Here is a 20,926-nt window from a genome sequence, read left to right as displayed (position 1 = left end):
AAACACTCAGTGTTATTTGTCGGCTTTGGGGCTGTGTGCCTTAATAAGTCCAGTATGTCCACAGGGCTTTCAGTGGTCATCTCTATAGAGAGGCAGAGTCTGGGAAATAGTGCAACCGTTGCCAGCTACAGGGGCCACCAGTCCCACTGCACCAAAATAATCATCTTCTAGTCACGTACGTCTCTGGTACTGAACAGAAAGCCAGAGTTTGAGAATCAGTTAAAGAGCCAAGACTATGGCACAGACTTTGCCTTGAGCTTCATCTAAATCAGAGCATAATTTAATATTATCCTTGCATAAGGTTGATGCATAAATATGCATAATTTGCAGTTATACTAAAACAATGAATTAATAGAATAACACAAACATTATTTGTTTTCTTCATTATCGTGTTTGTCCCAGAGCCTCAGTGGGTCTGTCTCTTCAGTGCAGAATAGGATGTGGGATAAAATATGTGATAAAAAGAGGAACGTCGAAGGAATGGTTCTTTTATCATCTGACCAGCTCCTCATTAAATGTCAATCATGTTTGTTTGTGCCATGTAATTAAGTGGCAGCGATGTGTTTCTCCGTGCTGCGCGTGGATTGGCTGGCTCCACACAGATGAGGCGGGGGATGTAAGGTGATTGGACAAAGTGTTGATGTCGGAGGTGTGAGCTCTGTATCCATGCTATAGGAGTCTTCTCCGAGAGGGAGAGGGAAGGATGGAGGAAAAGGCGAGAAAGGGGGGTTGGGTGGCCAAACAGAAACTGGTCTTTATTCCCTGATTAGACAATGTACAGCCACACAAGGAAATTAATACACAGGAATCATTTATTTTTTTAATCTCCACATTTATTTACTCCATTTAAAATGATGAAGCAGAATGCACTGATGTCTTGTCATTGTGGTCGAATTGGTTTCATATTTTTGCTTCTTTGTTGTTGTTGTTGTTTTTGTTTTCCTGTGTTATTTGGAATTTTCCTAGTTTTGCATATGGCACTTCCCTTAGGAGACTGCAGACATGTTTAGGTTCCAGATGCCGGTATGTCTCTATGTGCTCATACCATACGACCAGACAGGCTATTCTCCCTTCAGGGGTAGCAGGGGAAATCTTTTTCAAAGCAGTTTAGTCCTATTTGTGGACAATCTGGCCTTTTTTTTCTCATTCTCTTCCCATATGTTGTGACAGAGGGCTTTCTTTTTTTATCTTTGTCTTTTTCCTTTTACTATTGATCCCAACACTAATTGCTTTTTGATGAGTGATTGTCTTCAAAAATCCAGTTCACCTTTATTTTCCAGTATGAATAAGTGTTGCACATGCTACAGCACTCGACATTGTGCTCTGTTTGAAAGACTCCATGAGGAATACCATGCTTCTCTCATTAAGACCAACTATTGGATTCCAAGGGTGATGAATGTCCACTGCAGACTGGTAGAGGTCAATGCAGCTTCAGCAGCAACTGAACATCTGTCATATTTGAAAGGAAATTAGATTGCAAATGGGTCTCTTATGAACTGCATGGCCAAGCAGCGAGAATTTAGTGCCCTCAGTCAGATTGGTTCAGCTCTGTCAGTGGTTTAGCTTGAGTTTAGAGAAAATGTAATCTCATGTGGTCCTGTAGGTAAATAGCCGACTGTGATCTGAAAGAACAATCTCAACCAATTAATGAATTTAAATTGTCATCAGGTTGTGATGTTTTACCTTTTTTCTTGACACTGATAGAATGTCACTAAGTGTCCACTACTGGCAGATGGGCAGAGTTTGTGGAGATGTCTGGTTGTGTCACTCTGTTATGATTTGTCTATGTCTACATACCGAGCTGACTGGGTTAATCTGACATCTGCCCTCCCCCATCCCCGTCTCCCTCCACCTGTGTCCTTCAGGAGAGAAATAACGGAGGGCAGTGGGTGGAGGGTATAAAATGTAGACTGCTCAGCACAGTTACCATGGTGAGATTTGTCATAGTGACTCAAGCAGACTCTGTGCCAGTGAAACTCAATGTTGTGATCCGTGTAAAGAGGATGTAACCGGGAGAAAGCAGCAAAAGAGAGTGGGTGGTGAATATACAGAACTGAATGGAGGAATGCAGCGGTAGAGAGAAAATACAGAAGTTAGAAGGGGTCGTTCTGAAACCATCAGTGAACATAACTGAAAAACAACTTGATATTAAAATGCATTTGTGATGACAGATTTGTACAGTTTGGGATATTGTGATGTGATAAAGGTAAAAGAGAAGGGAAGGTAGAGGTATAAAGTAGTAGCTTTGAATTAAGTCTTTGGACAGCAAATGTGAATTTTCTGCAATTTGTCCCCTTTACTGAAGTGTACCACAACCAGTCCAGTGTTAGTGGACCTACCCTGGACATGTTTTCTCAGGTCCAAAGTGTGACAGTACCAGGGTCAGTGGACCGCTGGAGTAAAATCTCAGTCATTTTTTTTTCACAGGACATGGAATGGAGAAGGGTGCAGGATATGCACTTATAAGCTTCAATTTAATCACTGACTTTTCTCCAAAAACAGGGGCAAGCTATTGCTGCATTGTGTGTGTGTGTGTGTGTGTGTGTGTGTGTGTGTGTGTGTGTGTGTGTGTGTGTGTGTGTGTGTGTGTGTGTGTGTGTGTGTGTGTGTGTGTGTGTGTGTGTGTGTGTGTGTGTGTGTGTGTGTGTGTGTGTGTGTGTGTGTAACACACATGCACAAGCATTTCTCTCCATGACTTATTAATGAGATGGTATTGCCTTTCGTCTGTACTTAAGACTCAATCCCTCTCGCTTTCTCTTGCAGCCCAAGGCGCCAAATGCCGACTGGAGATATTCAGCCTCCCTGAGAGCAGGAGGTGTAATGCAGAGGTAAGCATCCCACCGGTGTGACACTTTGCAGTAAAAAGCTCATCATACCTCACCAGTCATTTTCATCTTATTCTGAACAAATTGTCCCACCTGATGATCTATGAAGATTTACGCAAACAACCAAATCCTGCACGATTTACACCAGACTTATTACCACAGTTGATGCTGGGAGTCTTGTAACTTAACCTTAAGTATTCTACAGAAAGTGGCGTAATTATGCAGATAAGGTACACTGTATATTCAAAATGTAAAAGCATATTGAGATTAGAAAAGCCAAAGATATTACAATATCATTCTTCTGTCACTTTGAAGGTGACAGAGACCAATGCAGTACATTGTCACTGAGTCTCTTTTATGATTATTCCCAAACATGTGTTTCTAACGCAAAGGTTTCTCACCTAAGATGTTACATTCCTTTGGAAATTAATTTTCGAATTAATACATTTAATATTTTATTTTAAAAGATAAAGTTTCTTACATATCTACTAGCTTCCTTTTACTTCACTCTAAATTGGTTAATGCTAGAGAACCAGTACATGTAGATCTTTTGAAGGGATGCAACCCAGAGTAATGCTGTTCCATGTTTTATTGTTTTAATGACCTAATACTAACAGTCAGGTAGTATCTTTACCTTTAAGTGTGGGTGTTGACGTTTAACTGACACTGGGGTCTACTGCACAGTATAATCTGCTCATTACATGTCACTAAATCTGTGGGATGGAGTAAATAAGAACATCATTAAAAGTGAACAGGAAAAAAATCAGGTCAGGGCCACACCCGTCAATGAACCACCAGCCCTCCCAGATGAAGCATTTATAATTTTTCACATGTCAGTGGCAGTAAAGCTGTCTGAGATCATCTTTGCCGCAGCTGTTGATCAGCTGTGGTTGCAGCACTGACGGGAAGAGGAGGGACTTAGGATCAGTCAGTTCCAAAACAGGATATCTACCCTCACTGTTCACCTTTTTACACATAAACACATCATTGTAAATTGATCGACTGAAATCTCTACCTTGATAATTAATCACAACAATTGAATGTGAAATTTGAGAGAAGCAGCATAGCGAGAAGCAATGGTTTTGTCAATGTTAACAGACAGATGGAGAACTGACAGGAGGGAAGGATGAGCAGAGAGGTGGTCAGTGGTGGATGAAGGGCAGGTGGTCAGGTGGACAGATGGATAACAGGGACGCAGGGATTGCTCCATGAACACACTAGCGGTCACATCACCCCTAACACACTGGGCCGTCACATGCTGTGAGATCATATGGACATGATCAAATCAAGGGTCATGCTCTTGAGATGATGCCATAATTTCAAATAGTGCCTGGTTTAATTATGTGGACTCGATTAGGTTATCTCTATGTTATCATATCTGTATAGTTTATATTTTATCCATGCCTTATAGTTAGATATGGTATCGATAGATTTTAGATAATTGGCCTTGAACAGACGTAATAGGGATTTCCGATTCATACTTACACTCACACAGAGAAGTATATCTCAGTGGTGTTGACAGTGTTACAGCAGAGACAATCGCATTAATGTTTTTCACTGCTCCAGCTAAACAGTATTTATTTATTTGGGTTATTTCACCCTGAGGCCCACACACACATGCATACGTGTGTTATGCACATCATAATATGTGTTCCTTCATGTCTATTATTGATCTTTATTCATACTTCGCTACCACTGTCCAGCGTAGAAGCATAATGCAGTTTCTGATATCTTTGTCTCAATTTATATGCAATTTACATCATGTAATGCAGTTTAGATGTGTTTTCATCATGTGCACGTACTCTGTGAAGACACACATGTATGTATGTGTGTACTCTGGGATGTCCATGTCAGATTAACAAGAGTAAAGCATGTGAGTGTCATTAATGTTACATAGATTACCTCATAATTACAGCAGAGATTAATGAGCATTAATGTGCTAACATATTAAGTCTTTCTGGTCTCACTACCTCTGATGTGATTTAGGTTGTATCTCATCCTGACCAAATACCAAGCCTAATACAATATTAATGTATTTACAGTACACGCTGGCATAATCAGTTTTCGTTAAGAGATTTTGCTCATGCACCCAAACATCGTCTTATGGTGGCGACCTATTTAATTTTATTTAATGCTCAACATTTCCTCCAAATAGGGTTTTTGGGAGCTTGTATCTGTAACTGTAATTTTCAACAAACAAATTTGGCCTGAGAGCGTTTAATTGCTGGAAAATGATGAGGAAGCATGTGGTTAGAGACAGTAGGAAAAATATGAGATGATGAGAAATGAGAGAGAAGGACAGGCATCGTCTGAAAAGTGTATCATCAATCCAGTGTTTGCCATTAATATTTGATCAGCATGATGATGCTGAGCTGCACTTAAAATGGCCTCCGTGGCTAGATCACTTTTGTTCTCTGCAGAACCACTCTAAATAGAGATCTAGATACATACATCTTTTTTCTTTGTCTTTAGCACTAATAAACTGCCGACCCATACACACAGTATTCTATGTAAATACTCCCTAATTCTCAAGATATTTGATAAAGCCTCAAGAAGAAAAAAAATTTGTGAATATTAAGTTATTGAAGAAAAAAAGAAGATATACCAGCTCACACAGAGCTTAGTTAAGGTTTTTACACTTTGGGGCAGTTGATAGTCAGAATCCTGTTTTTTATTTAGATTTAATAACATTTGAGTTCAAATGTTTTAAATCTGATTTATATATATTTTTTTTTACTTGAACAAAATAAAGTCTGGGTTGAGAGGGTTTTTAATCTGCTGCTAAAACCCAGCAGATTGAAGGTAACTACGGGTGGTATGGCCAAATCACAGAGAAAGGATAAAAAAGGATTTCATTCGACTATTTCTATGATTAGTTATGTCTGTGGCTAAGGGTAATATGCTTTGGTTCTGATCATTTAACAAAAATGCTGCCCTCCTTTCTTGGATGATGTCAGAAAGGATGTTTCACCTGGATACCTGAATCTTTATAACTAAAATCTTACTTTCCATACGATAATGTCCAGTAAGCCCTCTCCTGGCAGCATTTCTGTAGCAGTTTTTTTTTTTATTGCTTCAGTGAATGTGGAGTTTTTCCGTAAAGGGGGATGGAGCTGAAATCCCATAGAGGGGGCGTGAAAATCTACGGACAGCCATCTGTAATCCATAATCCAGAGAATATCAGGAAAATGTCGGGTGAATAGTTTAATCCTAATCTGAATGTCACATTTCTGGGAGAGTGTTTGCTGCTACCCCAGCCCAAATTCAACCACACCACCCACAGGAAACATATGGAGGTGGGACAGTTGAATATGTTGGAATTTATGTTATAGTCCTAATCAGAACATAGAATTAGCACAGTATAAAATCACATATATGGATAGCTTGTGTTTTGCAGTTTAATCTAACACAGTATACAAGGTACTGCACGTGAGATGATTTATAAACGGTGTTTAATATTTGAATGTTTTTTTTGTGTGTGTTCCAGCTCAGTGCACATGGAGGAGTCTTCGGTAATGCAAGGAGCCCAGGGGGTCCTGGTTCAGAACTGGCCCACTGCTTCCAGTGCCGCTGGTAAGAATCACTGAAGATGCCTTCAGATGATCACAAATAACCTCCTCGTCTGAATGATATTGATTTTTTGGGGGCTGATGTCAATATAGATATTAGGGAGTAAAGTATTTATGATAATGATATCCTAGCTTATATATATGAAAGATTATTTCTAAGATGTTATCAAATCCCCATAACTTGATATTGTACAATTTAACTATACACTTTATTATAAATAACAAAAAACTAATATGTAGAACTTGAATTAGGAAAAAAAACACATTCACATGCAAATCTCTTCTGCATTGTATCTGTAAAATAATAAAAAAAATAATAATCATCAAACCAATAAATCTGTCAGGCTCTAGTCACAGCCTTCTAAGTGCAGTTAATAGATCTCTGGACAACACACTTAACATGACGCAGAATGCGACAAATATGAGCTCAGACTATCTTATACCAATAACTGTACATTCCTCAAGAGTTTATCGAACCACAAGAAAGCAATGGTTAAAAAAAGAGAACAGAGATATCTCCTGCAAGATCGCCCCAACCCACTTCTACCACTTCCCACTGCTGCAGGGAGAGGAAATGACATGAGCTACGTAGGCGGAGATGGATATCTCTGCTCCCTGTAGCAGCAAGAGAGACAATACAGAGTGAAAGAGACGGGGAGAGAGAGAAGGGCAATAGTTGATTGTATTATCAGCAAGATGTTTATAGAGGAATAAGCCACTGAACCACAGAAGGCAAACATTAGAGAATACATTAGAGAAGACTAATAAAACATAATTACATTCCCTCACCTTTTAATGTGGATATCTCCTGACTTGCAGCTCATTCATATCTGAACAAAGACCAAGATTATAGGGATGGATGATGTGGGCTATTAAGAATATGTTAACTCTTTACCTAAATCCCACTATGTAACACTTAAAAGCAATATATAAACATGTGGAAATGGTTAATAAAACACAATATCGTAGCTGTAAAATAGCTACATCAGACAATGTGCACTTTAATGTTGGTAGTCCTGAAGTGATGGATCTTAATGTAGAGCGTAATTTAAAAAAAAACTAATTTCAGCTTCAAGACAGTGTGTCAAATTGCGAAACCGAGTCAAATTCACAAAGTTATTTAAATACAGTGGCAATTATTCGCAGCACTTTTGGTGTTAATCAGCTGCAGGCAAGTGTCGCACATGTAAGTGTCAACTTTGCTTGTTGCTTGACAACCATTAAGTCTAAATTCAACTGTTTGCTGCATCATTGCTGTCAAGAATGCAGGGATATTTTAACAGAGGAACAGACTTAAAAGCATTGTGTGCCAACTCACTTAAAAAGACTGGAGCCTTCTTCTAATGTACTAATGATGACGGGAGAGGGTCACACTCGATGCAGAGAAGTCACTTTATTTTCAGACAACAAAAGAGCAAAATATCTTTTGAGCACCATGGCTCACACAAAACCCTGCAAAGGAGCCTATCAGAAAACAGTGCTACTTGGAGCATAGGAACAGGAACATCAGAGCAAAACTAAACACAAAATGACAGCACGCTCAATGCTAGATGGCATTTCACGGACATTGTTATGTGAATGTCATTGGTTATGATGCCCCAAACCAAGATCCCAGACCAACGATGCACTGCACCACAGTGTCGGTGCCCGAATTCACTTGTCACCCCCTGACTTTCCTCACGACGACAGGGAATGGGATCAGAGAGGATTAAGAGGGAAATGGAGACAAGACTGTCCTGGTGGAGGAAAAATGAAGGTGGAGACAAGTGAGAGATCGAGACAGACGTGTGTGCAATAAGAAGGTTGAAGCGTGTACGACTACGCAATTACGCTGAGATAAAGAGGCGATTTGTCGTAATTATGAAGCTGGAGATGGTCTGGCCTGGTGTCTTTTATAGACAGGAGGCGGTGGGCTGGGCAGGCAGACAAACTACCCACACACTAACTACTGCTTCTTCCTATTTGCACGCACATACGCACAGCCTCCTCAGCTCCGCCATCGATTTCTTGCCTTGGCTGAGGACTTACAGCCTGCAGGCACAATGTGAGATATAGAGAAACAGAAAGATAGAGGGATGGAGAGTCAAAGACAGAGAGCGAGAGAGAGAGAGATAGAGAGAGAACAGAACAGACAGCAGTGACGTCTTCAGGGTGGGTCGGCGATAACAAGATCAGCTGGTGAGGATTTAAGGTGGTCTAATTTAGCTGTGGCAGTTCAAGAAGAACACATTATGTGCACGCTAACCTTGCTTTGCCTCAGGGCTAAATGTCCCTTCGTTCTCTCATTTTCTGCCAGGTTAAGAATGGAAATAGTAGCTCAGGGCAGTGTTAGCTTCAGGTCAAGTTTTAGGTTTAGATTAAGGATAATTCTTGGTTTAGAATGTCCGATGATATGAAGAGCATATATTTGTGGAACATTCTTTTGGAAGACAAGATTGAAGAAGACTTGTACTCTGACTTTCAAGTTGATTTTGTTCATCGTGTCTCGAAAATGAAAGAAATTGAGATATTGATTCGATGTGGCCTGTCACATTGCTATGAGTCAGACTGGGCTATATATAGCTGTATTGTCTTGTTTATTCTGCACACTGTGGTCCTGAGGTGGGAAGCAGGATTATGTACCAGTTTGGTTTGTTGAGGGAAGTGTATCATTCTGGGTACAGAACCAGGGTGCTGTTGTGTCTCGCTGTCTATAGTTTGTTTCGATGTGAGACACGGAGGTACAGCTGACAACGCCCCTGTCTCTTCCCCTCTGAGTTAGAGTGTGCGTGTTGGCATTAGTTAGTGCGTGTCACTGCTTCTTGTTTGTGTGTTTTCGCATGTACGTGCCGATGTGTGTGCTTGGCTGTGTTTCCAAGTGTGTTTTGGCTGAATGCTTTGTGTGCTGCTCCTGCCGGGACAGATGGAGCGCAGCCCACGCCCAGATTAACAGACCAGCATTAATGAAATCAGGGCTCTGCTCACTGTCTAACTCCCTCTCCCTATCTATTCCTCACTCCCATGTCCTTCTCCCCTGTCCCCCTCTCTCTCTCTCTCTGTCTCTCTCTCTCTCTCTCTCTCTCTCTGCTCTCTCTGTGTCTCTGTCTCTGTCTCTCTCTCTCTCTCTCTCTCTCTCTCTCTCTCTCTCTCTCTCTGTCTCTCTCTCTCTCTCTCTCTGTCTATCACAGCACATTCAGAGAGAGCTGTGCAGAATTGCAACCATCCCCTGCAGAGATGGGCAGAACAGAGGGAAATGGGCAGTTAGCTCTCTTTTAGGTTTAAAAGAAAAGAGACTAAACAACTAAAGATAAGGTGCATAGGGAGATGGAGAAGTGATGGACATAAACTGTTTGGGAGGGAGTGGCGACAAGTAAATCAGAGCGATTGAATGTCGCAAAGTGTTAGAAGGAAAGGGAGGAAGCTGTGTGAGGCTGCTGTTGCTAGGGGAGAGTGGTTAGACTAAGAAGAGCGAGAGAGAGAAAGAGAGAGAGAGCTTGCAGCATTACTCTCCATCAGCACAAGCACTGTCACCATGACTCCCACCAATGTCCTACTGCTTCACTGGAGGATGCAGTTTCCACGGCAACCATTCACAGCCCCCAATATTGAGAGGAGAGCGAGAGGAGGGGAGTGCAAACATATGGTGTGGGACAAAAGGTGCTGGAGGAAGAGGGTGGGGGCTAAGAGCTGGCTGTGGCATCAGGTGAAGGACACGCTAAAGAGGACGGCAGGGAGACAGTGTTAAAGGAGGGGATGTGTTTGGAAAGTGAGAGTTAGAGGTAAGAGGTGTAAGGGGGGAGAGTGAGGAACAGAAGGGAGAAGAGTGACCTACATACACCGGGGCGGCGTACTGCAGAGGTGGATGCAGGTTTGCCGTTTTCTTTATCAGCCCAGTCCGCAGACCCACTGAAGCACGTACACAGAGGGAACAGAGAGAACGACAGATTTGGTTTGAGTTAGCAGCGGCCAACCGCAGTAGACACCTGTCAAGGCAAAAATAGACTCAGGGGTGAAGGCAAAAGGCCAAGTGAGGGGGAAGTCAGTGCGGAGCGATGATGGAGAAAAAGACAATAATCTGCTGAGGATTTGTGCTTCTTTTTTGCTCCTCAGGACTTCAGTGTATGAACTGCTTTAGACCCATGTCCTCATTTAATTTACTTTGTTCATCCATCTCATCAGGAAAGAGGTGAGAATTAAAAGTACAATTAAAGTGATTTATCTGAGTGTTGGATAAAAAAAAAGCTAAAGAAGGGATAAAGATAGAGAGTCGATTAAATTCAAGGCTGTGAGTCCTTTTTTGGCTGTGGCCTTTCAGTTGATGTATATGGGATATGAAAAGATTTCTGGCAACATCAGAAAGGTACGGTAGAAGAGTCTAGAAGCTGTCAGGGGCTTTTTTACAGTTCCTGAATCCCTCCTCCCCTTCTGTTTCCTATTCTCGACTTCAGATATTTGCTTTCCTTTATTGTCTCAGTTGTTTTTTTTATTCCCACCCTGCACTTTCAAAGTCTTTAAATATCTTGCCAGCTCTCTCACTCTTTCTCTCTGGAGAATGGATCCTTTTCTCCTTCCCATTTATTTATTCTTTGTCATAGCACCCACTCACGTTAACATACTGTAGACTGAACTTGCACATAGATACGCAAATAACAAATCCAAACTCCTACACCAACATTCAGTGTTGTTTTTACTGTGTTAAGTCCTGTCACTTTGGATTACTTGTGTCCAGCACCTGCCACATGATCCTGGTGGGAGCAGACAACAAGACGCTGGACACACACACACACATAAACACACATAAACCGGCAACCTACAACAATTTTTACTTTTTTACTCCCATGACTCTTTTCTTTCTCTAATTACCAATATGGTAATTTATGACGGCACCTAAAATCATACTTATGTCACCATCTAGGCAGAAAGCACACACAGAGGAATGAAAATTCGGGTTTTCAAGAGACAACAATAACACATTGTGATTTTATCAAAATGTGCGCACACACTTTTACAGCACACAACCATCAAAGGTACTGTCTGTGAGAAGGGTGCGGTCCCAGCAGACTGTTTGTTCTCATCACTCACAGATTTCTCCACTTCCGCTGTGTGTATGTGTGTGTGTGTTTGGAAAAACAAAATGAATCACATGCCTTCAGGATCTTTTAAATCCATTGTCTGTTTTTGGTGGTAAGCATCGTGTTTCAATATCTGCATCCTTGTACTTCCTGGCCCCTCTTCTTCTTCTTCTTCTTCCTCCTCCTCCTCTTCCTCCACAGCTCGTTATCTAACGCTGCATTGCGCTTCTGCCCAACTGGACGATGGTTTGGCGAGACAAGGTGATGAATAAAGTAGATGTGGCAAAATAGAGCTTGGCTGACTTAACTGGCTGTAAATACCTTGAGCAAAATTCCGATGATTAACGACTCTGGAGATCAAACTCAGGGGAAGATGCAGCAAAATCCCAGACTGTGATGAAAATTGTTGTCTACAGTGTCACTTTAGCATTTCACATAGAGAGCATTAAAATGTAATAGGGTGCAATGATCATCACTATGAAACTACTAAACCGTCCTCGTCTCTAATGTGCCTGATAGCTATCAGTGACGGACAAGCTGCTTAATACCCAATCACATTAATGTTACCATAAACATTGATAGGCATGATTAAGACTGTTGTCAATAACTGGGAGGGACGGGTGTTGGCTGGCTGAGATTTTCCATGCTAGATTACATGAAAGGTCAGAGCAAACGAGAGATCGAGAGGAGGGTGGTGGTGGCGGCAGCGGCGGCGGCAGGGAAAAGAGAAGGAGGGAGTTTGCGCAATTAGTAGAGCAGAGGAGGAGAGAGAGGGAGTTTTGCTCTGCAACAGCCGTCGACAAATCGGACAGAAGAAATGGTTGTGTGGGGATGAGCGGTGGGTGAGGTGAGGCCGAAACTATCATGAATGAAGAGAAGGATGGAAAAGAAGAGAAAATGAAATGAGATAAGGGGGGGTAAAGGGGTACATATAAAGGTGACAGATGTATATGTAGTTTCCTTTCTCACGTCAATTCACATTTAATGACTGTAAATGTTGAAATATTAGAGAAAAAAATGAGCTTTTAACAGTTAAACACAGCTGCCCTTTTTTTTGAGACGTTGACCCTTTTTTAAGCGATTTACCCTGCCCTGCCTTACCCTCTTCCATCTGTCTGCTCTCAGCATGACTCATCACTCTCTGCCGTGATGTTTTGTTTATGAATGCAAGTTTGCGCTGGTGTCTCATCAAGTTCACACATTGACTTAGACAGGTAATTTCTCAGAGGGCAAGAGAGTGGACGCTGTGGAGCAAAGCATTTGCCAGCACTCCAGTATTCTGCATTTATGATTCAGTGGATTTTTCTGCTCCTTTTCTTCTGTTTCTGTTTTTTTCTTCCTGTTGGGATTATAGAATCAGGGTCATGTTTCTGCTAGGGGAGACTTATCAACTGGGGGAAGACTCTTTTGCTCGTAAATGAATGTGACTTTAGCTGTCTCTGCTGTGACTTCATGTGGAGGAAGCAGCGACTGGATCTAGGCTGTCCTGTCCTAACCTCCTCAGTCTCTGCAGCTCTTGCAGCTGTGTTGTCGCAGTTGTTATAATCCTTACACAGTGGTCCTTGCGTCTGTTTTTTCCAAATATATTCAGTTGAATTCAACATGCCAAAAAATGACATTTCAATAATTCAATGATTATTTATTTAATCTATTATTCTGCTCACAATTTGACTGTTAATGATTTCATAAGAAAGAGCAAAACATATATATTTTTTAATATTCTTAATCATCATCTTGCTTGTTTTTTCTAACCAGCTGGAAAACCTATATCCTGGGAATGTTTGAAGAAAATAAATTGATTATCAAAATAGTTGCAGACTAACTTTCTAACCATCAACATATCAATTAATCAGCTAATCTTTGCATCTTTAATTCGGGGCAGGGTTCTGAATAATGTTAGTGTGACATAAAAAGATTAAATAAAATTAAACGCCATTATCTGCTTGAACTTGGGCATTTTCCCTGCCCAAAGGAGAAGCTTTGGAACACTGCGTGCGTCTGTGACAGATTGGGATTGTATGCCGAGCAGCAGGGGTCATGTTTGCCATGGATTTACCTCACAGATCTTTGACTGTGAGCAGATCTCATGAGACTTGGTAATTGCAAATCGAGTAAGAAGAGTTAGCAAAAAGCTAGTATAAACATTTAAAAGGGGAATAGTACATCATATTTGAAATAGGGGAGTCCTATATAGTTCATCATCTCCACAAATAAAATGTAATAATGCTTGTTATTTATATGGCTGAATTGGTTTTCATTATTATAATTATCCATCTGTACAACAAAGCAATTCAGTATTTTAAAAGCCAAACTAAAACATAGAAACCACATTTTAGACTTGTGGTGATTATAACGGATGTAGTGAAGAACAAGGGTGTATCAGTCTGTCCTTATCATCTATCACACAGGCCATCATAACTGGATGATTTTCACTTTACATCCCACACCTTGTTCAGTAATAGTTTAGTCAGGATTACGTTTGCAGTCTCTTTGTCCAGCTGCTTTTAGGATGACTGTTCACTTTGTGTAAGAGATGCAACATGAAGAAAAGGGAAACCAACAGTCTTGTGTAGATATTTTGGGCCTGGCTGGGTAAGGAAAGACGGGTATTCTCTGTCTTGGATACTTCCCGAGGTCAGACTTCTTCTTCCAGACACTGTTCCTTCTGGTTGGATGGAGCCCGGCTCTTTTAATCCCCCCCTTTGGAAAGAACTCAGAAAAGGAGTCTGAGAAATAAAAGTGAATATGTGAGACAAGTGTGGCAAGTAGGTCATTGCTGTGAGGAAGCAGCCAAAGTGAAAGGGACTTTTTTTAATCTGGTAGACTGTCTCCAACTTTGTTATACACTGTACAGAGACAGACTGATTGTCCATTACCTTCCTAAAAGCACTTAGACCCACCATTTACTTAATAATAATGTGTTTTCTTTGTGTGGACTTTTCTTAACATTATTCTCTCTTATTGTGGCAGTTACGAATTAACTCACAAGTGGCAATTGACATGAACAACAGTGCCATAGATGTAAGCCTCGGAGGGAGACAGATTCATTGCCCACGTTTTAGTCATTTTGTTCTTGCAAAGCTCCCATTTAGTTCCACGACCTAAAACAAGTGCACAAATCTGCACATTTGCATCTGTTTTTCAATGGCTGATTCTTTTTCCAATCATATTTCCTCATATCTTCTTCAGTTGTCTGTACCACGCTCCCTTAAACGTGCAGCAGTGATGGACAGAAACAATCTCAGATGACAGGCAAATTGTGCGTTTCGAGCTGGTGGGCCTGTTTCATATACAGCAGTCATGTCATTCATTAAGGTGCAGAATGCATTATGAATGAGGTGCAAACAGCTTGGTAAATCTCACCCAGGGTGTCTGAAGAGTTTAGCCAATGAATAATAAGTGGTGGCAGCCTGTAATTTGTAGCTTTCTACATTACAATTCAAAGAGTGTGGAATAAAATGCCGGCAGATTTGATGTTGTCTGTGAGTAGTAATAAAATCCTAACAGCTGCTTTAATTTGATAACCAAATAATAACCTATCCTGATTCCCTCTCTACTTCTTTCAGATGCTGAAGGCGGAGAGGTGTCCCCCCCAATGGGCGCTGGTGTAGACAGCAACAGTTGGCACTTTCGCTATGGCCCCGGCGGTCCCGGTGCACCGCCACAACACCTGAAGCCTGGCGAGGTTCCCCCAGAGGCCTTTATCATTCCCGGCTCCCCGGCCATAATATCCATCAGACAGAACCAGGGAGGAGAGGACGACAAGAGCGACTTCATCACCTTTGGGAAGAAGGAGGAGGCCAAGAAGAAGAAGAAGAAGAAGAAGGAGAAGAAAGACAAGAAGGATAAGGGGAAGGATGATGATGAGTAGAGGAGCAGAAAGAGAAAACAGCAAAGAAGAAAAGGGCGTTGTTAAAACAGAGGTACCAACCAAAGTCCATTGGGCAAAAAGAAAATGTGAAAACTACCATAGATTTCCCAGTTTCACTATATTACCTATTTTCACTCATAACAATATCAAGTTCTCTCTGTTCTGAACCTGGCCTTATGCACGATTTATTTTACCCTCAGTCCCTTTCTGGGGTAAATTATTGATCTTGCCTTGATAAACAATAAAATGATTGATTTTGCTCCAAGCCCCTATGTGCCTATACACCTGGAGTCAGTCATCCTTTCCTGTAAGGAAGGACCAATCTTTGCCCCCGTCTTCAATTTTTCTCCTCTAACCCATGGGCACGTTGGCACCTCTGTCTTACCCCCTCCCCAACAATGATGTGTAAACCATTCTCTCAGAAAGGAGACAAATACTTTGTACAAGAACAACAAAAAGCTCTGTGCCAGCCAAGGAAAAGAAGAACGACGTAGAAAAATGCGGAGCTGGACACACACCACTTGTAAATAGCACAGACGAGAGTCACTGAAACTAAGGCTAACACTACACTGCTGCAGATTCCTCTGGTAATACCTGGTGTTTCCTAAGATCTCAATGAAACCACATGCACACACACGCATGATCACACATTCAAACATGCAAACACGAGAAAACACACTGACCGTGGCAAGGTGGACACATAAAGCACTTGAGAGAAGGAGAAAAATAAAAAAAGAGAGAAAAACAACTGGCATCAAAGAAATGTGCTTAGAACAAGACACTGCAAGCTTTTTGCCCTGCACATTTGCCTATGCGGTGCACATGTGTACATCAACTCTCTCAGGATGGAAGCGGCATCCTTTGAAATCACTCTGTATTTGCTCACTGCATTTGAAGGACACAGAGAGCTTCATCTTCTGCCAGAACACCAACTGAGGAATGCAGAGAGCTCTGCAAAGATGGAGGGATGGGAAGTTACCTCACATTCTCCTGAGGACCACAGAGGGAAGAGTCCAGCTGCGCTGGCTTGTGACTCCGCTTTCAGTCAGTGGACTCTGATGAAAATAAGTACAGAATATTAGGAGAGCCTCGAGATTTTGATAACACCTTCTCTTATCCCCCTGCTGCAGCAAAAGCCTAAAGCTTTCTGCTTTGAATGTTTGGTAGCAACCAGTCCTTACCTGATACCTTGAGTTTACAACTGCTCACCTGCTTGTACTTGCCCCAAGTTGCCACGAGCCAACTTCTCCTCCCCCAGCAGCCTTTTCTACCCTCATGGTCACCCATCCCACCAATTGCCTCTTCATCTGATGATGAAGTCTTCTGCTTTCATTTGGTCTTGAAAGAGATTCAACATGCACTGTTTTATTTCTCCCTCAGTTTTAACTGCTTTTTACGTCTCATGCCTCCCCACATTTACCCTCAGACACTTCCCCAAACCCCCGCTCTGACCCCCCCTGCTCAGGATCAATCCTGGGAATGGCCTGCGCTGAACATTGTGGTGTGCTGGGAACAGCATGGAGTAATGTGGATGAGGCCTGGGGAAGCCCAGTCGGGGGTTGACGCCCTGAACTCTTGTCAGATGTCTCTCTAAGTGCAAAACGGTTCAGTGCTTTTAACTTGTGAATATGCTGTTCATTTTCCTGTTCTTAGCCACTGATGAGAGGGGACCATGTGGGATGAAGCAGATAAAAGGGATGGAGGCAAAGTGAGGAGACAGGTGCCGTGGGCTGGCCCTCCCCCTCCAGGTACAAGAGAAGAAAGTTGTTCTCCACATTGATTGTTTCGGATCGTTGAGTCACATATTAGCTTTTTCGTACGCTGTAAATGTAAGCGTAGACTTTAATAGATTGTCTCATTAATAATTGAAACCTGCTAAAAGATTTGGGCATCTAGAGATTCCCATCCCACCTGCTATATCCCACCAATCCTCTCTCAGGAGGTTTTGAAAATGGGGCACTCGCATGCCTCAAGACCTGCTTCTGTTGGTTCCCCTTCCCTGCCTGTAACTTGTTGCCATGTCCCCCAAAGTTTTGCGGCTCAGTATGACGTCACTCCATTAAGTGGCTGCTGCATGTACTGCTCTAAGGAAACACATACTATATAGAGAAATATATATATAAATAGATAGATGGCTATGATTTTATTATTTTGTATTATAATTTTTCTTCATTATTTGCACAGGAGATATTTGTATGTACTTCTGTCTCTTGCCAAACATCTACGTACTACAATCTTCATGCTCCACAGATGTTGTATGGCATCCACTAAACCTCTTTAGATATTTGTACATGCTATAGTGTGATACCTTTCAACGCAAGTCTTTTTTTTCTTTTACCAAATATGATTTTTGCTTTTGAGAATAAGCAAAGCAAGAAAAAAAGAAAAAAAAATCACTCTCTGTGTCTGCCTTTGACATGACGATCTAACTAAAACTGTAATATTGTAACTGAAATATGTATGATCCTATGATGAGCTATCACTTCCCTTTCACTCTTAAAAAAAGACAAAAAATGAAAGAAAAAAATTGTCCAGTGTAAAAAAAGGTATATGTAGTATATTCTTGTGTTTAGTGAGCATTCATGCTGTCATTCTTTCCCAATGTATGGTGGTGAACTATGGTGGCACTGTGCTGTCCTAAATGGATCAGCCCAGTTCTGTGGTTATAAAAAAAAAACCTTTTTTGTACACCCGCTCATCAGTTGTAACAGTGAAGTAGTGAATTTCATTTATTTCATTTATTTTCTGACTTTTTTTATTTTACCTAGATGGAAACAGTGGTAATGTGTTTTGTTTATAAATCACTAATAAAGTTTTCTTTCTTAAAAATAAATTTTGAATTTATTGTCTTGGGGGCATTTGGGTGATCTGGTTTTCTTTGTCTTTTATGTAAATAAATGAAAAACAAATTGACCTCTGGGAGTGAAAATACAGAATGCTGAATTAAACAGGAGTTATTTTTAGGTTTGCCTTTTTAACATAAAGATAGCCTCATATAATTTAAGTATTAATTAAAATCTGTTTCAGAATTTTACTTATTTACAGAGACTTTCATTTTCAGCTTCAAAACGGGTCAATGCGACACTCCACAAAAGTGAGAAAAGAATGTATCAGTAAAGGCGCGAACGAGCACATCTCTTCACATCAGTGAGTGCAAGGCTGACAATCTAACTCCAGGCTGCTCTCGTCTATCACACACACACACACACACTCTCATCACTCTTCTTTCTCTGCACCAGCAAGCACACAGAAAGGCTCATACCCTGCAGAGATGAGAGACAGTCAGAATGACCTGCCCAGCAACGATGCCTCATTTCTCCCTGATGAAAGCCATGGTCACAGATGGTCCAAACAGTCCCTTGTGAAAGGAAGCTTCCAAATGCAACCTAATTTAATAGAGTGGCTAAATAGATTTATTGTGTCCACTCCCAGTGAGTGAGTTGGTAGAAAAAAGGGCAAATAGAGAGACATCAGTCATGCTGGCCTAGATAATATGCAGCATTGGTAATCAATACCTTTATCCATTCATCAACTCAGACTCAATAGTTTCCTAAAGGGACATTTAGAGTTCTAGAAACACTACGAAGTTGTAGTTATTAGTTCTCTCAAACTAAAATAAGTTTGACATATGGCTGAGAGTTAAATAGACATGTCTGTGTTCTTGTGGCTTTATATTGATGATTCTCTTGAAGTATAAAAAGTTAAAAATATCCCTTTCTGCTGAGTTGTTTTTCATTTTGCATCCAGAGATGGAACATATATTGCATTGAGAGAAGTTCAAGAGTTCATGTAAAAAAAAAAAAAGTCCCTTTGAAAATCTTCTTTTTATTTTGGTATTTCCAGGAGACAAGACAAAATAGTATCTATGGTTACAACTATTTGGGGAATAGTCGCCATAGCAACAGCCTCATATACTTACCAAACACAAGGGTTCAAACAGTGAGGTGCTGGTGGGCCTTGAGGAAGTTTGGGGGTGTGTCCTTTCATATGCCGCACAGAGCACAGCTGACTATTGCTGCTGATTTGGTGATGCACAAATGTATCTCTAACTCCTAATTGACTATTAACTGGAAGAACAACAATTTCAACAAAAACCACAAACACCCACACATTTAAAATGCCTACAATCCCCTGAGTATTCATAGAAATTGCTCTGGTCCTCCTGAACTTATGCTCATTTGAGTTATACAAACAAATTAACAAACAAGCAAACTGGCTCAGTGTGCAGAAAGGTAGCCTGCAGTGTTTACTCTGCCGAGCAGTGAAGTGAATATCTGGCTTATGAATATGGATATATATTGTACCATGGCAGTGCGAACAAAGCCATGCAAGGAGTGCGTGTGTGTTTGTGTGTGTGAGGGGGGGCACTGTTCCCAATTTAGACACAATATAGATACAGACTTCATTAAATAGAGCTGTTGCCTGCATGCCTTCATCTTTTGCAGTATGGATTTGACAAACTAAGTACAACAAATATTTAGAGGTATGATATGCAAACATAAACAACTTAAATGGTCTAATAATATGAAAAGGGTCGATAAACATGATCTCACATGATTGTATGTAAATCCTCAGTGGACAAAGTGTGTATGTGTTTGGGTGAGGTGATATTGCCAGCTGCAGTGACTCAGCAAAACCATCATCCTGCTGAGGAAGGCAAATGAAGTGACTTGGAAGCAGCCACGATGGAGATGGAGAGATTAATGTGCACCATAATTTGTGGCCTGCGGCATAACAGCACTGCACATTACACCTCAGAGACAGTGTGTGTGTGTGGAGTGCAAGGAAGTTCATAAAAAAGGGTGAGACCATGGGTTGATAATGAAATACGTTTGTTTCAGCCTGTGCAAGTGAACTTAAACGACTTACTGGTATGGCAGATATATAAAGAAGAAGCATTATAGCCTTCCCTATGTGCACATTTGTGGTTAGCAGTGCTGCCTCCCAGCAGCAGGTTTGTGGCCCAGAAATTGGGGATCAGGGATTCTGCATTGCATTCATTGTTCCAGAACCGCTTGGAGTTAATATTTTGCCATGCCAGGTGTTCTGCAGGTATTCAGTTTCCCACTCCAAAATTAGCTGTAGGTGTGATTGTGAGGGTGAATGATTTATATATTCCAGCCCTGCAGTTTATGTTGTGAAGCTGATGGATGGGTTGAAGTTTCAATTATAATGACATAAAAATGTTGATATACTTTATAAAATTTTAGCGTTTCAGTTGGGATGTATTTCATCCTGTAGTTACTTTGACTCACCACCATGGACAGCTCACACTATCCATCTGGAACATTGGATTTTGATGCAACCATGCTGCAGGGGAACAGGCAATGAGATGAAAAGCTACACATGAAACATAGATCGCCCACTTATCATGGTGTTTACTATGATGCATGCTGCAACACAATCTTTAATTAATTATTTCAATTAATATATTTTATTTTACTTGTTTTATTGATGCTTTTGATACATTGTTTTTTGTTCTTGTGTTTTTATCTCTGCCGTGTAAGGTGACCTTGAGTGCTCTGAAAGGTGCCTATAAATAAAATGTATTATTATTATTATTATTATTAACCCTTTACATTGACCGTATGACCGCTGTAAATCAAGAAA

General features: G+C 41.0%; 1 protein-coding gene across 15 annotated transcripts in view; it reads left to right on the top strand.

The window, feature by feature from the left end:
* Positions 1–18,149, top strand: part of LOC118112000 (protocadherin alpha-C2) — a 169,813-nt gene extending 151,664 nt beyond the window's left edge. For 13 of the 15 annotated variants that reach the window (XM_035160972.2, XM_047340523.1, XM_047340525.1 and 10 more), the window contains 4 exons: positions 2,764–2,828; positions 6,313–6,398; positions 11,647–11,706; positions 15,012–18,149. In XM_035160972.2, coding sequence (XP_035016863.2) covers positions 2,764–2,828; positions 6,313–6,398; positions 11,647–11,706; positions 15,012–15,316 — 516 coding nt within the window. In that variant the 3' untranslated portion in view covers positions 15,317–18,149. The remainder of the gene's footprint in view (positions 1–2,763; positions 2,829–6,312; positions 6,399–11,646; positions 11,707–15,011) is intronic. The other 2 variants (XM_047340526.1, XM_035160957.2) reach the window with 1 other exon arrangement.
* The last annotated feature ends 2,777 nt before the right edge of the window (positions 18,150–20,926 follow it).

Source organism: Hippoglossus stenolepis, chromosome 7 (genome assembly GCF_022539355.2).
Source record: "Hippoglossus stenolepis isolate QCI-W04-F060 chromosome 7, HSTE1.2, whole genome shotgun sequence".
NCBI classification, from domain to species: domain Eukaryota; kingdom Metazoa; phylum Chordata; class Actinopteri; order Pleuronectiformes; family Pleuronectidae; genus Hippoglossus; species Hippoglossus stenolepis.
The sequence above is the reverse complement of the archived record's forward strand: the minus strand, read 5'-3'. Positions and strand labels throughout refer to the sequence as shown.